The 19,374-nt window shown below is 40.0% G+C and overlaps 1 protein-coding gene across 7 annotated transcripts in view; it reads right to left on the reverse strand.

Annotated features, from left to right (window-relative positions):
- LOC131229870 (asparagine synthetase domain-containing protein C4F6.11c) overlaps positions 1–18,066 on the reverse strand; it is an 89,666-nt gene extending 71,600 nt beyond the window's left edge. For 3 of the 7 annotated variants that reach the window (XR_009163634.1, XR_009163633.1, XR_009163635.1), the window contains exon 1: positions 17,863–18,066. Coding sequence is in view for 4 of the 7 variants with exons in the window: in XM_058225914.1 (XP_058081897.1) it covers positions 17,863–17,976 (114 nt within the window). In the remaining 3 variants the exon portion in view is untranslated. The remainder of the gene's footprint in view (positions 1–17,862) is intronic. The other 4 variants (XM_058225914.1, XM_058225915.1, XM_058225912.1 and 1 more) reach the window with 3 other exon arrangements.
- Between the last annotated feature and the right edge of the window lie 1,308 nt (positions 18,067–19,374).

The following is a 19,374-nucleotide window of genomic DNA, read 5'->3' on the forward strand; positions in this document are numbered from 1 at the left end:
ACCATTCGCTTCTCTAAGGACGTGAGCAAAAGAGATCTGATGTGGAACAATGATATTGCAGGCTTCCTCAACCAAATTTGCAGTCCTCCAAAAGGGGTTTCTCATCAATGCATGGAGGAATCGCTCACCTCGCTGGAATGGCCCTCAGCTCCAAAAATCTGAACCTCTGTTCAGCTTTGCAGGAGTCATAAACTGTCGTGAAAAGCCATTTGAACCCAGAAGAAATTTTGACCAGAACCATCGAAACAAAGAACTCACTGCACCATCTGTCATCCTTCCTCCAAATGCTTGAGTTCCAGGCCACCAAAATCCTCGTCGATGATGCCACCACATCTAGACAAACAAACTCCTTCGACTTCAGACACCAAGCTGAGTCCAAACCCTTTTGTCGAAAGAGGACAATTTGGTTTCTTTAAGGGTGATTATCTGAGTTTTTGTCTTCTTGCACAATGCCTTAATCTAGAGACAATTACCCCTACGCCCCAACCCCCTAACATTCCATTTGAGAACATTCATTGGGAAATAGACCTCGCCTTCTGCCCTTGACTAGCCCACTTACCTTGTTGCCATTCTCATAATTAATTCAACTTTCTAGTCTCAATATTTCCCTCTGCCTTCTTGGAGTGTGTCTTGTCATTTGCTTAATTGTCGAACTTCCTTTCTATTAGACGAACTAAAATAGGTGATGAGGACATCCAAACGCCTTTCAAAGTAATACCAGAGGAGGAGGAGATCAGCTCCAATTGCACTTTGGCATGGTGACCACTACATGGGCCTAGGTAGGCCACATTGAAGACCCCACATGCATGATCGTGCGTCTTTGAAGACCCTACACTAAGAAGATGCATATGGGTTACTTATTGAAGAGTTTAGACTGTTGGATTGCGAGGACACGTTGATCATAGACTTTAGGATGTTTAGATTTATTTCTTTTATTTAGTTAATTATTCATGTTGGATTTATTTAGATCTTTAGTTAAGATTAGGGAGTTGGGAACAAATTTTATTTTACTGAGAGTCTTTCTGTGAAAATTTTATCTGAGAACATCTTTTTGTAGAAAGTCTTTTCTGAGACTATAAATAGGGGGGGCAGCACTAGGGATGATGTTTTTTAAATGAATCTCTCTCTTCCTGTGAAGGGATTCTTTTGTGAACAGAGATTGGTAGTGTGATGTCAAGGTGTGAAGCTTGATCTTTCCTCTCTTATCTCTCTTTTAAAAAGTATTTCTCTCTTGTCTTTCTCATCTTCTTCTCAAAACCCTTTTTTCTTTTACTTTTCTTCTCCAAACCTAAATCCCCTTTACTCTTCTCTCCACCAAAACTCAAACCCATTTTCTCTTATCCCTCCCTCCACCAAAACCCAACCCATCCCATCTCTATCGAGCCCCACACATACGGACAGCTTGTCCATACAAGTCAATCTGCACAGCTGTACGGACAAGCCCGTACAAGCATACGTCCAGCACCTAACTTCATTTCTTCCCTCTCTTTGATTCTTCTTCCTATCCCTTAAACTGTAGCCTAAAACCCTAGTTCTCATTCACCTATAAACCCTAGTTTTTTTTCCAAGCCCTAATTCCCAATTCCCTATGAAACCCTAATCCCCTATTTCCTATAGGATCCTAAATTCCCAAATCCTTCTAAAGCCCTAATTCCTTTCAAATTCCCAACCTTACATACTCAAACCCTAACCCTTGATTCTCACATCCTTAACCCTAGAGAGACCCAATCAGCCCCTTTGAATTAGGACTAAGCCTATGCTAAAGTGGAAGTTCTAGCTTCCATTGATCCTTTGAAATTCATGTTTTATATAGTTCTAGTTTATTGTGGGATTGTGATTTAGGTTGAAATCTGAATTTTATTGTTTATTTGATTTATTAGATTTGTGGTAGGTTAGTATATTTTATGCTTTAAATTGCTCTTTAATCCGTTTATCATTTCTTTGCATCATATTTAGTCTAGACCATTCGTCTTGCATATTTTGTGTAGATTGTAATACGTTATAACTTGTAACTTGCAGAGTTGTACTTGTAACTTGTATTATATGCATTAACTCATCAAGATTCAAGTTATCAATAAATTTCCATGTTTGTAGTTTTTAATAATTAATTCTTAGAGTAACTTGTTGTTTGTTTAAATTTGTTTTGTCATATATAATATAACTTAAACAACTTAAACTTATAAATGGTCTAATAGTCAAACTACAATGAAATGGGTAAAAAATACCCAACCCAATCACTTGTAGTAATTAGACATAGTTTTCTTAATTTTTTTAGAATCTTTCATAGTTTTTCCCATTTTTTCAATTTTTTTAATTATTAAAATAAAAAAATTAAAAATTAAAAAAAGCCATCAACCTAAGCAATTGGCCTAGGATGATGGCTTATGCAATTTGACAACATTGGTCTCACCTACCATAGCTAACTTACATGTAAAATATGTCACAAATGCTAGAACGAATACAGGGGGGTTAGAGAGACTTGAATTACAACTTGTGGGGCCAGTCATCACTAGAAGAGGCCATTCATCTTCTTTCTCAGGCTAGACAAGAACATATCGAAAGTCGTCACCCTATAGACCATAGGGCACCCCTCGTTCGAACCAAATGGCATCTTCGCGAGGGCACATGGCTCCAATGTCAGCCACAAAGGGGCATTTTGTGTCTCGAGGCAGCCACACGTCGCGATATTAAGGTTCCCACAAGAGGTTCGATCACAAACCAAAGCCAACCCCACCTCCGAACTGACCATGATCTCCTGAGACAAAGTGGTTTAGCCCTTGCTTTAGAGGGCCTCACTCCTAACCATGCCCAACACCTTAAGGAGAAAAATCTCTAGGGCACGTGTGGAAATATCCACCACATGTGAAGCATCACCAAAGGCCACATTGTGTGCGAGTGGCACACCGCTCCCCCCCCCCCCCCCCCCAAAAAAAAAAAAAAAAATTCCTCTTTCTCATCTTCAGCTGAAGATAGATCTCTTCCACCCTGAGAGTAACAACATCCATTGTCGGCCAAGCTCCTCCTTCTGATATAGAGGCAAGTGCACTAATATCTTCTCCTACTTCAAAGGTTGCTTTAATGGCTAAAAGCTCCCTAATGCACTCTCTGACTGCTATGAAAACGTCCTTATTCCACAACTCTAGAGGAATACTCCAAATTAAATAACAAACGATCTTGCTCCCAGTGGAACCATCCTCCCATTTACAAGAGGAGAGAATCAAACATCACTAAACATCACTCCGGACATCACCATCTAGTCAATGTTCGTACCTGGCTTTACCAAAATCTAGATTTCATTGGCTTTGAGGGGTTTGATTTTGCAGTCACAGTCAGTGTTGTCATGTGCGATTGCATAAGCGATTATGTGAGCGCACAATCGCATAACCATGCCATGTGGCCCATATGCGATCGCATATGGCATAATGTGATGCATATGTGATTGCATAATCGCATATGCATTACACATGCTCCAAAGGTCAGAAATCTAACCACTGGACCCTTTTTTTCCAAAAAGATAAAAATAAAAATAAAATAAAAATAATTGAAGCCATTTCACATTATCCACGTCTGCCGAATAGACATAAACCTCTGCCTAGAAGTTGTTTCCTTCCTCCATACACATCTCCCCTAATTAGGGATAGTTGCATCTCCCCTCCTCGCTTCTCCTCTCCGAATATTGTGGAGAGACTTGCTCCCTGCCAGTGTTTCAAATAGCGCCCATAGTGTAGCGGTAGCGTACGCTACGTATCATAGCATGGTCGTAGTGCTACGTAGCGTCCCAAATAGCGTAAATCCCCTGTAGCGCACGCTACAGGGGTCGTAGCGTACGTTACAGCTACGTAGCACGTAGCGTTCGTAGCGTAAGCTACAATGTATTTTTTTACTATTTTAGTTTTTTCATTATTTTTTCACGTTTTCTTTGTTTCTAATGTTGAGGAATGTGACACTTGTATTGTACTTGATACTTTTAACCTATGGGATTTTTATTTATTTTCATAGTTGTGACTTGTGGTTTCAATTAGACATTATTAATTAAAGTGGTTTGCTTAGGAAGTTGTTGATGTGATAATTATTTGATTTGGCTTATGTATGTGGATTGGCTTTTGATAAATGATAACTAATAACTTTTTTGAACATGCTTATAATTGATAAAATGAATCATCTTTTAGGCATTTTTATATTTTTTTTTCCCTTTTTTTTCACTATTTATTATATTTGTCCCATTTTTAAATTAAAAAATAGAAACATCGTGTAGCTTACGCTACACGCTACGTATTTACGCTACACACTATAGAGGGTTGAGCGCTACGCATCACGCTACCGCTATTTAAAACACTGCTCCCTGCTAAGGCCTCTAATGCAGGGCACATGATTTAATGCTAGCATGCAATGTGAAAATTATGAAAGAGTCCATAAAGTAATTCAATTAACAAAAGATGATAACCCACTAAGTAATTAACAGTAAATAATAGGAAATAAATTTTGATTTAACCTAAATCACATACCCACATGCTAAGAAATCACATAAATCAATTAAAACTAGGCCTAATGGAATGATAGAACTTCCAATTTAGCATAAGCATGTTCCACACTCAAGGGACAGTTTTATAGGTTTTATGATTAAAGTTCTTAAAGTTAGGAAACGGAAAATCTGAAATTTGAAAAATTAGAATTCGTGGGAATTAGGGTTCATGGGAATTGAAGATTTTGGAATTAGGGTTTTTAGAAATTGGGGAAAATAGGAAATTGGGAATCTAGGATTTAGAGTAAGGTTATGAATGGGGAAACAAGGGGTTTTAATAGGGGAAGCAAAGGGAAATCAAAGGATTGAGCGGTTGTCTAAACAGTCAGCCTAAAGACTCACACATGTGGTTCGTTGGCTAGGGTTTTGGGGTCCTCAAGGTTAATTTCAGTTGGGGCTAAAGTTAGATGATGAAAAGTTGAAGAAAAAGATGATTTGGATGGTCTTGGATAATAAGGGAATAAGACAGATGAAGTTTTTTTTTGGAAAAATACCTCTTTTAGATAGAAAGGAAGAGAGAAGGAAGATGATAAATGGAACCATCGCGCCTCTGTTGAATGGGGAATGGAATCACACCACACCCAAGCTCCAAATCACATGAAGTATTCTTCAAATCACATGAAGAATGGAAAACACAGCTTTTTTTTTTTTAATAATGGCATTAGGGCTTCTCACACCCATCTTTCTCTTTTATAGTCTCAGAAAAGACTTTTTACAAAAAGACGTTTTCAGATACGATTCTCAACATAAAGACGCTTAATAAATTAAAAGTATTCCTAACTCCCTAATCTCAACACAATATAAAGTATACCAAAAATAACAAAGCATGAAAACAATCTAAACAACTAAACTATTTTGTGGCCCATGAAGGTCCACGATCAAGATGTCCGATTATGATCCAACGGTCCGATCATTATGCACACCCAATCCAACGGTTCGATGTATCCATCAAGCTCCTATATGCAGCTCATGTGCATCTTCCCAATGTGAGGTCTTCAAAGATGCACGAACATGCATGTGAGGTCTTCAACATGGCTAGGAATGTAAATTGGGCCAAGTGGGCCCCACGTAATGGTCGCCTAGCCATAAGGAGACTGGCTCAGCCCTCCTCTAGTATGGTGCTCGAATGTCCTCATCAATTCCCGTCAACTGAAGAGATTTAACCTCTGGTGAAATAAAGCAGCAGTGATGCCCGAAGAAATCGAGGTCTTGTCACTGAAGCTTTGTCTCTGTGATCCACGTACTATCTGACTTTGATCCGCCCTTCCACTTGACAAGGTACTCATGGTAACCGCCATGTCATGTGCAAACCGCTTCTTCATCTAAAATATCATTTATCTCCTCTCTTCTCGTAGGTATGGATGGTATGGATAGTAAAGGTTGAAAAGAGGGATCAAGTAATGGCCATGGGTTATGAGACAGGTCAGGGGCATCATCATCAAAGTTCGTATGAGGGTTAGGGGACGGTCCATGAAACGATACAAGATCTTCCACATTAAATGTGGAATCGATACCCATGTTAGGTGGAAGATCTATCAAGTATTTGAACCTAGTCTTTCAAGATTTTATACGGTCCAGTGCTACGAGCTTGTTATTTTTTTATGGTTTCATGTGGAAACCTTTTTGAACGTATTCTAATCATGACTTCATCACCCATAACAAACTCTTTAAACCTATGGTGTGAGTCAGCAATCATTTTGTATGTTTCAATACTTATATTGATTCTTTTTCTAATCTCCACATGCAAGTCATGCATATGACGCGTAGATGCATGTGCAGACTCCGAAGGCCTATAGAACACTGACATGGGTATGCAATATATAGGGGTCTTAGGCTCATCTACTTGTCTTTCCATATCCACTTCCTGCCCGGGACTCATTTGATCATGATGAAGGTTTGGTAGAGTCAATGTGTGAAGTCCCGCACGGGTGTAAGCTCATCCAGTATGTCATCTGGAATAACAACACTGAACTTACTCAAATACCAGACTCACCTCATATGGTAACTCTACACTATCCTCGGGTGTAACCTCAAGTAGCATATCCATAATAACCTTAGGTGTGACCTCACTTGCCACATGGGCATACAACATCAAATCAGTGTCTCTATTTCAGACTCTTTGGCATTAACTATATGAAGATACTCAAGCTAGAGTTTCATCACATCTTCAAGACCACATTTCTTGACGTCCTCCTCTTCTGACGTGCTTTTGAGCAAGAGAGGCTTCAAGACAATCCTTACACCTTCATATAAAAACAAACAAGTATTCAAGCGACCAAATAGTTTTGCGTCCCTGTAATACGACCAAGGCATGCCCAAAATGATGTGGCCTATATCCATAGAAAAAACATCACACCACAACGTGTCCGTATAGGAACCAAACTGGATGAAGATGGGACAACGCTGAGAAACCGGAATCGAAGATGCATCAACCCATGAACTCGATAGGGCTGAGGGTGAGGAACAACTACCATACCTAAGCAGTCAACGGTGCTAGCGGAGACCACATTGATGCAATGCCACTATCAATGATCACCTTGCAGACTTTGTCACCACACTTGGCATAAGTGTGGAAAATTGATTCACCCATCAATCATCACTTTTTACAATATAATATGGCTCAAGGCGCAACTAACAATTGCAAGTGGCACAGTCTCAACTCCTTCAATTTGATCCCCGGCTTGTGATTGGACATCTTCCCCAGTATTGGGGTTCGCCTAAAAGGAGGCTTCAAGCTGATCGACACGCGCATTGGTCATAATCAATTGAGTGGCGGTGGTCCTATTGTGGGTTTCGATGGCCGTCAGACAGTGGTTGATAGCATTAAGGGCCTTGGCAATCTACTCTAGATTCATAGTAAGATGTAAACCAAAGCCACGTCCAAAACGAGTGGGTATACATAAGGTAACTATTAGGGGAAACCATATATCTTAGGGTAACGTTATGACAAGGACAAAACCAACCTAGAGATCAAATTGGACACACTAGAGACACTAATCTGAAAATTCAGTAAGTTGTTAACCTGAAATACTACCCTGAAAATTCAGCAGACTGGCAATCTGAGAGTACCAAGCTGAAAATTCAGCAAGAGTGTAATCTGAAAATTACGAACTGAAAATTCAGCAAGGTGAGAACCTGAGATTACTACGCTGAAAATTCAGCAATGGTATAAGTGGAAAATGTTAGCTGAAAATTCAGCAAGAGTTTGATCTGAAAATTACAAACTGAAAATTCAGCAAGGTGACAACCTAAGATTACTACGTTGAATATTCAGCAATGGTATAAGTGAAAAATGTTAGCTGAAAATTCAGCAATGGGACACACCAAACTAGAAACAAAAATCCGCAATATGATCCTATATTCTATCTGCAATGTATGCTCTAACAACCCTATATGTAAGTTCTACCCTAGATGTGACTCTTAACCTAAGTGCAACACAAAAATCCTATGCTAAACCCAGTGTTTAAAATATCGGTATCGCGTTACGTATAGCATCCTTGGTATACAAATACATATCGGTTATCGCACGGGATATATCGTTTGTATCGGATAATTTATCGCACTTTTTGGGAAACATGGGGAAACACTGGGAAAATGCTTGAATTTTTCATTGAAACTTCAGGGATTGTTGAAAAAGATCTTACTACACACTTCTAAATCATAACATCTCAAAAAAGAAGTGCACACAATAGGTTTCCTATGTATAGGGCCCTAAGTTATGCATTGTCTATCTGAACCAATGCACTATATTCAAATTGAATGCATAACATTTAGAGTGTATGTGATGATCATTCTATCAAACACTCCTAAATACTTCGAAATTAGTCTCAATTGATAGCTAGTTGAAAGGAAATTTCGAAAAAAAAAAAATGTTACTATTTAATTAAAAATTAATTTTATTTTCTGAAAATTGACAAGGACTTAACAAATCAGTAGATCAACCCTCATACATGCTTCATTGCATGTTTGGAGTGCAACATTGCAAGCAATTTGAGAGAAATTTGGGAAATTTTGAACTTTTCCTAATTTTCACCAAATCATACCACCTATATTCAAATTTCGAAATTAGAGTGTATGTGATGATCATTTCATCAAATACTCGTAAATACTTCGAAATTTGTCTTAATTGATAGTTGGTTGAAGGAAATTTTCGAAAAAAAACATGTAGAACATGAAGAACCAATGGATATCAAAATCAAAGCTCCAAGTCCATGATTTTTTATGCAAAACATGAAGAACCGATGGATTTATAACCATTTGACACTAATTTAACATAATTTCAACAAAAAAAAAAAAACGGATCGGAAATTGAAAATGTTCACCGGATCAAACATCTGGGATATATCGGCATTACTTGTGTTTCGGATCTCGCATAGGTGGGATACAAGGTATATCGTGAGATATATCAATCAATATAGTCGATATTTAAATCATTGGCTAAACCTATGGCTTTGATACTAAATTTGATGCAGGACACGTGATTTAATGCTAGCATGCAACGTGAAGATTATGAAAGAGTCCATTAAGTAATTCAATTAACGAAAGATGCGAACCCGACAAGTAATTATGAGTAAACAATAGGAAATAAAATCTGATTTAACCTAAATTACATACTCGCATGATAAGAAATCACATGAATCAATTAAAATTAGGCCCGATGGAAGGATAGAACTTCCGATTTAGCATAGGCACGTTCCACACTCAATGGACAGATTTGTATGTTTTATCATTAGGGATAGGAAGGGGAAAACCTAATATTTGAAAAATTAGGGTTCATGGCAAGTGGAGATTTTGAAATTAGGATTTTTAGAAATTGAGAAAAATAAGAAAGTGTGGATTTAGGGTTTAAGATAGGGTTATAGATGGGGAATCAAGGACTTTTGATGAGGGGAAGCAAGGGGAAATCAAAGAATTAAGAGGTTGTCCATATGGTCAATCTAGGAACTCGCACGTGTGGGTCGTTGGCTAGGGTTTTTGGGTCCTCAATGGTTGATTTTGGTTGGGGTTGAAGTTGAATGATGAAAAATTAAAGAAAAAGATGATTTGGATGGTCTTGGATAGGAAGAGAAGAAGAGAGATGAAGTTTTTTTGGAAAAATACCTATATTGGATAGAAAGGAAGAGAGGAGGAAGAAAATAGATGGAGGCCTCGCACCTCCGTTGAATGGGGAATGCAATCACACCACACCCAAGCTCCAAATCTCATGGAGTATTCTTCAAATCACATGAAGAATAGAAAACACAACTTTAAAATAATTTTTTTTTTTTTTTAAAAAGACATTAGGGCTTCTCACACCCATCTTTCTCCTTTATAGTCTCAAAAAAGGCATTTTACAAAAAGACACTCTCAGAAAAGATTCTCAACATAAAGACACTTAATAAATTACAAGTTGATCCCAACTCCCTAATCTCAATACAAATATAAGGTATACCAAAAATAACAAAGCACGTAAACAATCTAAACAACTAAACTATTTCGTGGCCCATGGGGGTCCACGATCAAGATGTCCGATAATAATGATCCAATGGTCCGATCATCATGTCAACCCAATCAAATGGTTCGCCGTGTCCATCAAGCTCATATATGCAACCCACGTGCATCTTCCCAATGTGGGGTCTTCAAAGATATACGAACATGCACATGGGGTCTTCAACGTGGCTAGGAATGTGAATTGGGCCAAGTAGGCCCCACGTAATGGTCGTCTAGTGTTACCATGAAGATATAGAATAGCATATTTGCGTGATGATATACATAACCTACACTATACGCCATTGACTGGTCAGTCACAATCCACCCATTTCAACTATTAGTTAAGAGGGTCATCCATCCCGTCATCAAATAAACCTAACTTTCTTTTATGACTTCAACCACATTAGTAGATAAATCAAATCCTCCAACAAGTCCCCGAATTTTCCATAGGGCCACCCACCAGTTAGTTTCAAAAGTTAGAATGTTGAATATTTTATTGGATCCAACTGTAAAAATAAAAATAAAAATAAAAAAATGATAGCCGTACTTTGAGACCCATGTATTAAGATTCACATAAACAACTTAGAGAAAAGTATAATAAATTGTACAAGAACAATAATAATGATAATAATAATAATAAATAATGTCATTAAAAGTATTGCAATATGATATTTAATGTTATAAAAGCATATTAGGTCATATAATCCATAATCTAGCCATTGATTTCTAGCTTAATGGTCCCTTGGATCCCTTTTAACCGCTAACGTTCAATTTCGGGACGATTCGGCCATCAGACTAACAAAAATCTACAATTATAACTAAAAATAAATAAAAATTTTAGTATGGCCATCGGGGTTTTGGATCTGCCTAATTTTTTGTCAGAGGCCCTGGCTGGGACCTCCAAAGCAAATGAATGGAGTAGATTTTGTCCAGCCTCATTGTGGACCCCACGTTTGAGTGAGCGTGTATAAAGAATAGGAGCACCAACGCTGCACCGAGCCAAAAGAGTTGGTTAATCGGGTTTGACCCAACAATTTCCAAAAAGGGAAGGATTCCTTCCTTCTTTCCGCTCGGTCGGATTTAAAACAGACACCGTCCATGTGTTGGTTGGTGGCCCACCATCCGGACCCGTTTGGATGATCTGAACCATCCATCAGGTGTGGCTCTCAAGCTCAACCAAAACCTAACACTTTTGCATGTTGAAACCTACAAGCCTACACACAGTTTCCAGTTGAATTATGCTGGCGTGTAGCCAGAATAGTGTTTCCAACCCCTTCAAAACCAACCTACTGTGATTCATGCGGGCCACCTTGAGCTGATCCAAATCATTCAGATTGTAGGCCTCTCAAATCTGTCCAGGATGGTGGACCCCACATAAATGCATCCATACGTGCATGCACTGAAATTCGGCTCAAAGACAGCCCACACGGGTGACACGTTCCGAAAACGAAAACTGTTTTTGTTGCCACATTGGCAATCCGCATGCCCCCATTCCCTTTTCATCATAGCCGTCCATGGACTCCTCTACAAGCATTTAAAGGGTAAAATCCCAACCGTTGTTGACGCTTACACAGATCAAAGATGCACGCATATAAACAGAAAGGTTTTTCCGTTCTTTCTCTAGTAGCTGCTATAAATGGAAACCCTAGCTTATATTCAATCTCGGCCGTCCATTCGACGAGATCTCAGCCACCCAAATCCGTAGTTTAGGGCTTCCACTCGTAATAGAACCAAAACCGCGTCTGGTTTTGCATTACCGACTGCAGGCAAAGGACGTTACAAAGCAACGCAATCCTAGCCTTCTAGTCTCATCCGACGGCTCTGAGAGAGTTTAGGGCTCGATTTAAGATCAGAACATTGAGTAGCAACGAGTCTCTCTCCCACTCCCTTGCCACAACTCGAAAACAGTCGTTTTCTCCTTCCTTCGAACCCACCAGCCAAACCTTCTCGGAGCTTCAACTTGAAGCATCCCCAAGCTCCTATGCATGGATCCCAACCATTCCTAAGCCTCGTTCTGGAGAAAAACCCGCCCGATGGAAATCCACCATTAGCAGCAGCTCATCTTCCTCGTTTGGAGCTGCACCAAGTCGTCGCGAGTTTGGGGTGATGTTTGTTTGAGTCTAGACCTCGTGAAAGTCCAAAGAGAGAGAAAGGAGAAGCAAGAAGAAAAGAAGAAGGATAGTAAGAAGCAAAGAAAGAAGATGGAGAGAGTTCGTGAGAGGGCGTTGTTGTGCGCACCGACTTGACTCGATCCAGTAGCAGTCCGAGTTGGGTCTAGAACAGGGCCATGCTGGGGTTCTAGCAAAAGAAAAGGAAGGAAGGGATGAAGGAAGAGAAGGCAATGAGGAAGTGGGAGCATTACAGCACCAGCTCGAACCAAGTCGCTGGTGCGACTGCTTGAGTCGCTGGGTTGAGCTGGGTGATTAAGTCGGGGTTAGCTTGAGCTGGGTGCGGGTTTGGTTTGTTCCAAACCTTGTGAAAAGCCAGGGAGAGAAGAGGAGCATGTAAGAAGAAGAGAGGAGGAAATGAGAGAGAGAGTAGTAGGGTGTTGTTGCTTGCCCCTAAGTCGAACCAACCGAGTCAGGTGGTCTCAAGTATGGTCTGGTCAATCTTCTTACTGGAGTTTTCCAGCAAAAAGAGGGGAAGAAAGAAAAGAGAAAGAAAGAAGAGGGAAGAGAGAAACGAGAGAGAGAGAGAGAGAGGGAGTTTGAATCTTAGTTTGTAGCCGAGTTAACTCGGCTGGAACCGAGCCCAGCTGGATTGAGTCAAGGTTGGGCCTGGTCCAGGCATGGTTGGAGTTCCAGCAGGAAAGAGAGCGAAGAAGAGAAGAGTTAAGGGGTCCCTTCTAGCTTCGGGCTGCCGGGTTGACTCAACAACTCACTGAGTTGGTTGAGCTTGGCCCATTGCTGAGATTAAAATGGGTTGGGTCCAGATTTGTTGGGTGTGAAGGAGGAGGTAGAGAAGAAAGAAGATGGAGCACGAGAGGAGTGGTGGCCACATGGGGCTGATGGAGATAGATCGGGTTTGGAAGCCCAACTCGTTGTCGAGTCGACTAATGTGAGTCGGTTTTCTCCCAAAGTAAATTGTCTGATTTATTATCATCATTAGTGTTGCTATAATTATTGCAATTATTAAATGTGGTTAACAATTAGCAGGTTAATTATGCTAGTATTAGTTATTATAGATATTAGATATTAGTGTTTAATTATCATTTCTAAATATATATTTTTGAAGACACAGGGTGTCCCCACCTCTTTTTTGAAGTGAGACTAATCCCTGCGGATACACGCAATCACCCACAACCACGTGTATCGGGTAAAGCCAAGGAGGGGAATCGAACCCTCACCTATAGGGAGCAAACCTACGGTGAAGACCATTCGCCCAAACCTCGTTGGGTTCACACTAATTATCATTCCTAAATATTATCATTGATAATAGATCACACTACTTATTACCATCATTATTATCATGATAACTAATGCTAACTGCATCGTTAATGTTAATGGCAATTTCATGATTAACATTATGATCAATTATACATTAATTAGCATTCAAATCCCAAAAATTTAAGCCTAGAATTAAACTCTAGAATGAAGCCTAAACCCAAGTGATCCAAACCCTAGGTTGTAATCTTAACCACAGGTGATTTGTAAAAATTCGATCTAACTGCACAATTTTATAATTCGTGGTAGGATTCAACTCTAAGGGCGCATGTATTTCCTGGTAACCCCAATAGGCGGTTTAAAACATAAGGTGATGAATCTTTCCCCTTGAGCTTTCCTATTCCTTGTTAGTTTAAGTAATGGTTCATTTTATTTCAACTGATAATTGATATCTCTAATTCATGATAACTGGTATTAGATATTGGATCTGATTATCAATCATATGCTCAACACTTACCTCGTATGAATATCCATATCTTGTACTTGTGTATCTTTCATGTTTATGGATTGTTTACGGATTGCTTGAGGAACTTAAACTGCTACATCTATTAGTAGAAAACCCCACTTATATATGTACACCCAAACTTGGGATGCAACTTGACTGATTGTGATTATAATGGACCCTCGCCTAGTGGCTACTTTGATTGCTGGATTAAATGAAACATTGATGTGGGCTTACCATCCATTGATTGTCATGCCTATGTGGCTTTTTCATTATTGCATACTTGCATTAGGCGGCTTGATGGATTATTTTGTGTGACCATGCGATGGCAAGTCCCACTTGATAGACTGTGATTGGCCACTGGTTGAGGACGATGCCATTAAACATCCTAATGATGGAGTCTCATGAGCCGAGAATGGTGGAATGGGACACTATGACCGAGCTGTCGGCCTATGCTGGGTAACAAGCCCCCCATAGTCACATTTGAGCTTTCCTAAATTGGCTGCTTGCAAATTGGAATAATAATGGATGGGATTAATCATGCATTCGTGGCAATTGCATTGTAAATAGGCTGACTGTTTGAAAGGTTCATTCTCTTACTAGGGATGAGCCAACTATTTGAAAGGCCCATCCCCATGCCTGAATTAGCTGACTGTTTGAAAAGGTCATTCTTGCTTAAGTGAGCCGACTGTTTGAAAGGCCTACTATCTCACTTGAGCGAGTCGACTGTTTGAAAGACCCGTTCCCTTGCAAGTTGAATAAGCCAACTATTTGAAAGGCTTATTCTCTTACTTAATGGACCGACTGTTTGAAAGGTCCATTCTCTTATTAAAAAGGGAGTTAACTGTTTGAAAGACCCATCCTATTGCTTGAATGAGCCGACTGTTTGAAAAGCCCATTCTTTGCTTAAGTAAGCCGACTGTTTGAAATGCCACCTATCTTACTTGAGCCGGTCGATTGTTTGAAAGACCCGTTCCTTTGCAAGTTGAATGAGTCAACTGTTTGAAAGACCCATTTTCTTGCCTAAATGGACCTGTTTGAAAGGTCCATTTCCCTATTAAGGATGAGTTTACCGTTTGAAAGGCCCATCCCCAGGCATGAATGAGTTGACTATTTGAAAGGCCCATTCATGTCTAAGTGAGCTGACTGTTTGAAAGGCCTACTACCTTACAAGTTGAATGAGTAGACTGTTTGAAAGGCCCATTCTCTTGCATGAATGGACTGACTGTTTGAAAGGTCCATTCAATTGGTCAACTGGATATGCATCCCCAGTTGATGTGAATCCACGCATCTATGCACTTAAACAAGATCACATCATGAAATGTTTTGTATTCTTATTGTTTAAAACTATGCTTAACTAATGCGGCGGTGTGTAATCTTGAGGGGAATTCACATCGAGCGAGCCACTCGTTCATCGAATATATAACCGCACAGGTAGCGCAGGTAGTTTAAATAATATCAATGTCCAGATTGATGAAGAGCAAGGAACAATTATCGGGGATACATGGTTGTATCTGCCAAGTGAAGCTATGTGATCTTACGGCTCAAGTTTATATGCATTTTGTTATTAAATTGTGTATTTCTTGTAACTGTTAACATAGAGACATTGGTTTGTATAAGTCATTTGGGCAGCCGCTCGTATACTCTGAATGTAAATGCAAAATTTCCTTTATGCTTGATTTGTTTCCCTTCCGCTAAATTGCTTACTCTGAAAGGGAAAAAAAAAAACCTGAATTTGACTATCTTTAAATGTTAACACTCGGGTTTTTGGAGAACGAGTCATATACTCCGGTTCTGAAAACCTGGGGCGTTACATCTAGCCATAAAGAGACTGGCTCAGCCCTCCTCCTCTGGTATGGTGCTCGGACATCCTCATCGGCCTCCTTGAAGGATATGGGTTTCTCCCCTGCTAGATCCACTCATTTTACTTTGCCGACGGGCTCCTCCACCCTCTCTAATCCCCTCTACCCCTTACCCAGTCTCTCAAACTCTATCTTCCATAACTTTCTGACCCCCCTCTCTACCGACCTTCAATTTCTCTTCCTTATTAACATCTTTTGGGTCAAACCTATCCCGCTACACCAACATCTTACTCCTTGCAAAGCTCTCACCATTCAGCAGCCATATTGCTTCCTCCAACTCCTCCATTCTCATACAAACAAAAGCAAACCCTCGAGGGGCCCCAAACCCAAAGAAACAAGGAATCACCACCTCCATGACTTCGCCTGCCCTCCCAAAAAACCCAAGAAAAATTAATCAACAACCATCCTTCTAGGTAATCTTAACGAACGACATCGGGATTTCCTCTTGAGTACTCCACCTTCCCCTGTAGACCAACTCCAAACCCCCTTTTTCAGCCAACCTTAACCCAACCATTTCCTTCCTTAGATTCACTCTTCTTCTCCCCTGTAACATTGAACCCACTCCCCTCAATCCCCTTCCCTTTATATTTCCCCAAATACTAAATCTCTTCGTCCTCCTCGCTACCTCTCTCTGAACTCCCCCTCCCCAGAGCCGACCATTGAGCTCCTCCTGTCCGACTCCAACTGGTCTTACTTTTGCCCCTCATCCCTGTTCTGTGTCTCCCATTACCCCTTCAATTGTCAACAAACCAACTCCTCACTGACCCACCCCCTTCTCACGGCAAGCCACCTGTCATGGCAGCATTGGGGGCTAGTGGCAAACCAAATAGATATTGGCCCACTCCAAAGAATGTCAATGATGTCCGGAGTTTTCATGAGCTTACTACCTTATACCACCACATCAACAAGAACTTAGGTATGATTGTCGCTCCACTTGCCAATTTCTTGAAAAGGGGCAAGTTTTAGTGTACTCGATACTCCCAAGGCCCACGAGAGCTTTAATCACATTAAAGAGAAGCTCTCCACAGCCTCGAATTGTGTCACACCTAATCTCAAGAAGGTGTTCTAGGTGCATTTTAGTCTGTCGTGAATTGGCATTGAAGCAATGCTCGGTCAAGAAGGTAGATAGGTTGCATATTATAATAAGAAATTGAATGGACCGAAATTGTCGAATTCTGCATACTTTAATGAGTTTTATATGATAGTGCAAGCCCTTCATCGTTGGTGGCACTATCTCATCCAACAAGAATTTGTTCTCTTTTCAGACCGCGAGTTGAAATACATCGATGGACAACACAAGCTTAATAGTAATAATGCCAAGTGGATATCTTTCTTACAAGAGTACACATTCTCCATCATGCACAAAGCTATGTTTTCACTTTTGAATTGAGTTATCGATGCTTTAAGTCGTCAGACCACATTATGGGCAAGTATTTCAAATTTTAAAGAATTCAAGGAGACATACACAAATGATCCAAATTTTGGTTGCATGAACTCGATAGTGAACAACATGATGATTATAGTATGCATGATAGCTTTCTTTTCAATGGGATGTGCTTGTGTGTTCCGATTTGTTCCCTTCGAGAGAAAATCCTACAAGAGTTACAAGGTGAAGGTCACTTTGGTCATGACAAGATGCTGCATCGTGGTCCTCTCTCCACCAAAAGAGACCTACTTTTTCACACCCACTCCTTCCCTCTCTCGCACTTTCCTCTCACCCACCACTTGCAAACAACTTCCTCTCACTCCATGTGCCTTGCACCCAACAGTTTTACTAGTCATCACCCCCCACTTAGTTCATTCCCACTCTACTCAAGTTAGTGCGTTGAGTTTTAACTTCAACCGAGCATCCAAACAGTCCTAACTTTAAAAAAAAAAATAACGGTGTTTGGTGATGTTCATAAGAAGGAAGCAGCCCTCAATTACAGCGGGTTTCTCTCGATTCCTACTCAAAAGCAATGAAGCTACAATTAACTTGCCCAAACACTAATAATTGCAATTTGATACGATAGTCCATCCAAACGCAAGACAAATAGAGCCAGAAACACAACACTATAATGGGGATTCACTATAAAATGATAAATCCAAACGCAGAAAAGATTTGTTCTTTTTTTTATTTTGCACCTGTTTTGCCTCAGAGATTGAAGATGGGTGAGATTCAGCATCCAAACAGGCATCGGAGCAGAATGACGAAGAATCAATGCGAACACCTGAGATGATCAAAGCAATTCCACACATCTTGATTTTTCTTCCTTTTTTTCTATTTTTCGTGCGCCTTTTTCTTCCCCCTTTTGTTAGGGTTTTAGGGTGAGTGGAGTTATATGATACTCCGGCTGCATACGAATCTTAATACGCACGCACTCAGAAATTGTACACGCGGTGTGTGTGCGCGCATGGGAAAAGGTACTATACGCTCGATTGTATTATACCTTCCATGAGGTTCAGTACTGGCGGCACATTATTGATCGGATGGGAGATTGTATAGGGAAACCGAAGAAGCAACATGTTATTAAAATACCCCTCTACCTCTATCTCTCTAACACTTATTTTATGCAAAAAGCCTAGTGCTAGAAACTTAGGCAAGGCCTACCGTGATTTTTTTTTTCCTGTGAAATCCACCCATCCATCTATTTTTTCATATCATTTTAGGACAAGATGCCGAAAATGAGCCAGATCCAAGATTCAAATGGGCCAAAAATATGAGGGATTGAACGTCCACAATTGAAATATTCGTGGGGCAATAGAAGTTTTAAATTCGGATAATGTTTGTGTTTTAAGTTCATCTCAGTAGGAATATTGCTATGAACGGTATGGATGCAATTGAAACATCACTTTCAACCCAGAGAGGTTTCAATGGTAGAAATTTTCCTACCCACTTTTTCCTTTAGTGCGGCCCACTTAAGTCTTGAATCTAACTCATTTTTGGCCCTATGTCTTAAAATGATCTCTAAAAACTGATGGATGGGGTAGATTTCTCACAAACACTAAGGTTGGCCCTTACCAAACATTGTGCCACCTCGAGAATTTCTTAATGATAGAAGTTCTATTCATGGTTTCCATCAACTTCGTGCGCGGATTAGATACCGAGAAGTTGGGTAGCTATACTTGCTACCGAAGTTACGTCACCAAGTTCTGTGGGCCCCACCATGATGTATGTTTTATATCCACACCTTCCATGCATTTGGAGATATCATTTTAGGGCAACATGCAAAGAATGAGTTAAATCCAAAGATCCAACGAGCCCAACACAGAAAACAGCGACGATAGTGACACCCACCATTAAAAACTTCTAAAGGCCACAAAAGTTTTAGATCAAACTGATATTTGTATTTTCTCTTATTTCATGTCTTTTTTAACTTTTGAAAAGGTTGGATTTCAAATAAACATTATAGTGGGCGTTGGGATAGTTTCAACGGTGGGAATCACTCTCCCCACTATTTTCTGTAGTGGGGTCCACTACAAATTTTTATCTGCCCCATTCTTTGACTCATGCCTTAAAATAATATCTCAAAACGGATGGATGGTGTGGATACAACACATACATCATAGTGGAGCCCACAAAACTTGATGACGTAACTTCAGTAGCCGACTTGCTACTCAATCTGTCAATGTCTAATCTGCCGCGTACATCCACTT

The sequence above is a fragment of the Magnolia sinica genome, chromosome 16 (assembly GCF_029962835.1).
Source record: "Magnolia sinica isolate HGM2019 chromosome 16, MsV1, whole genome shotgun sequence".
Taxonomy (NCBI): domain Eukaryota; kingdom Viridiplantae; phylum Streptophyta; class Magnoliopsida; order Magnoliales; family Magnoliaceae; genus Magnolia; species Magnolia sinica.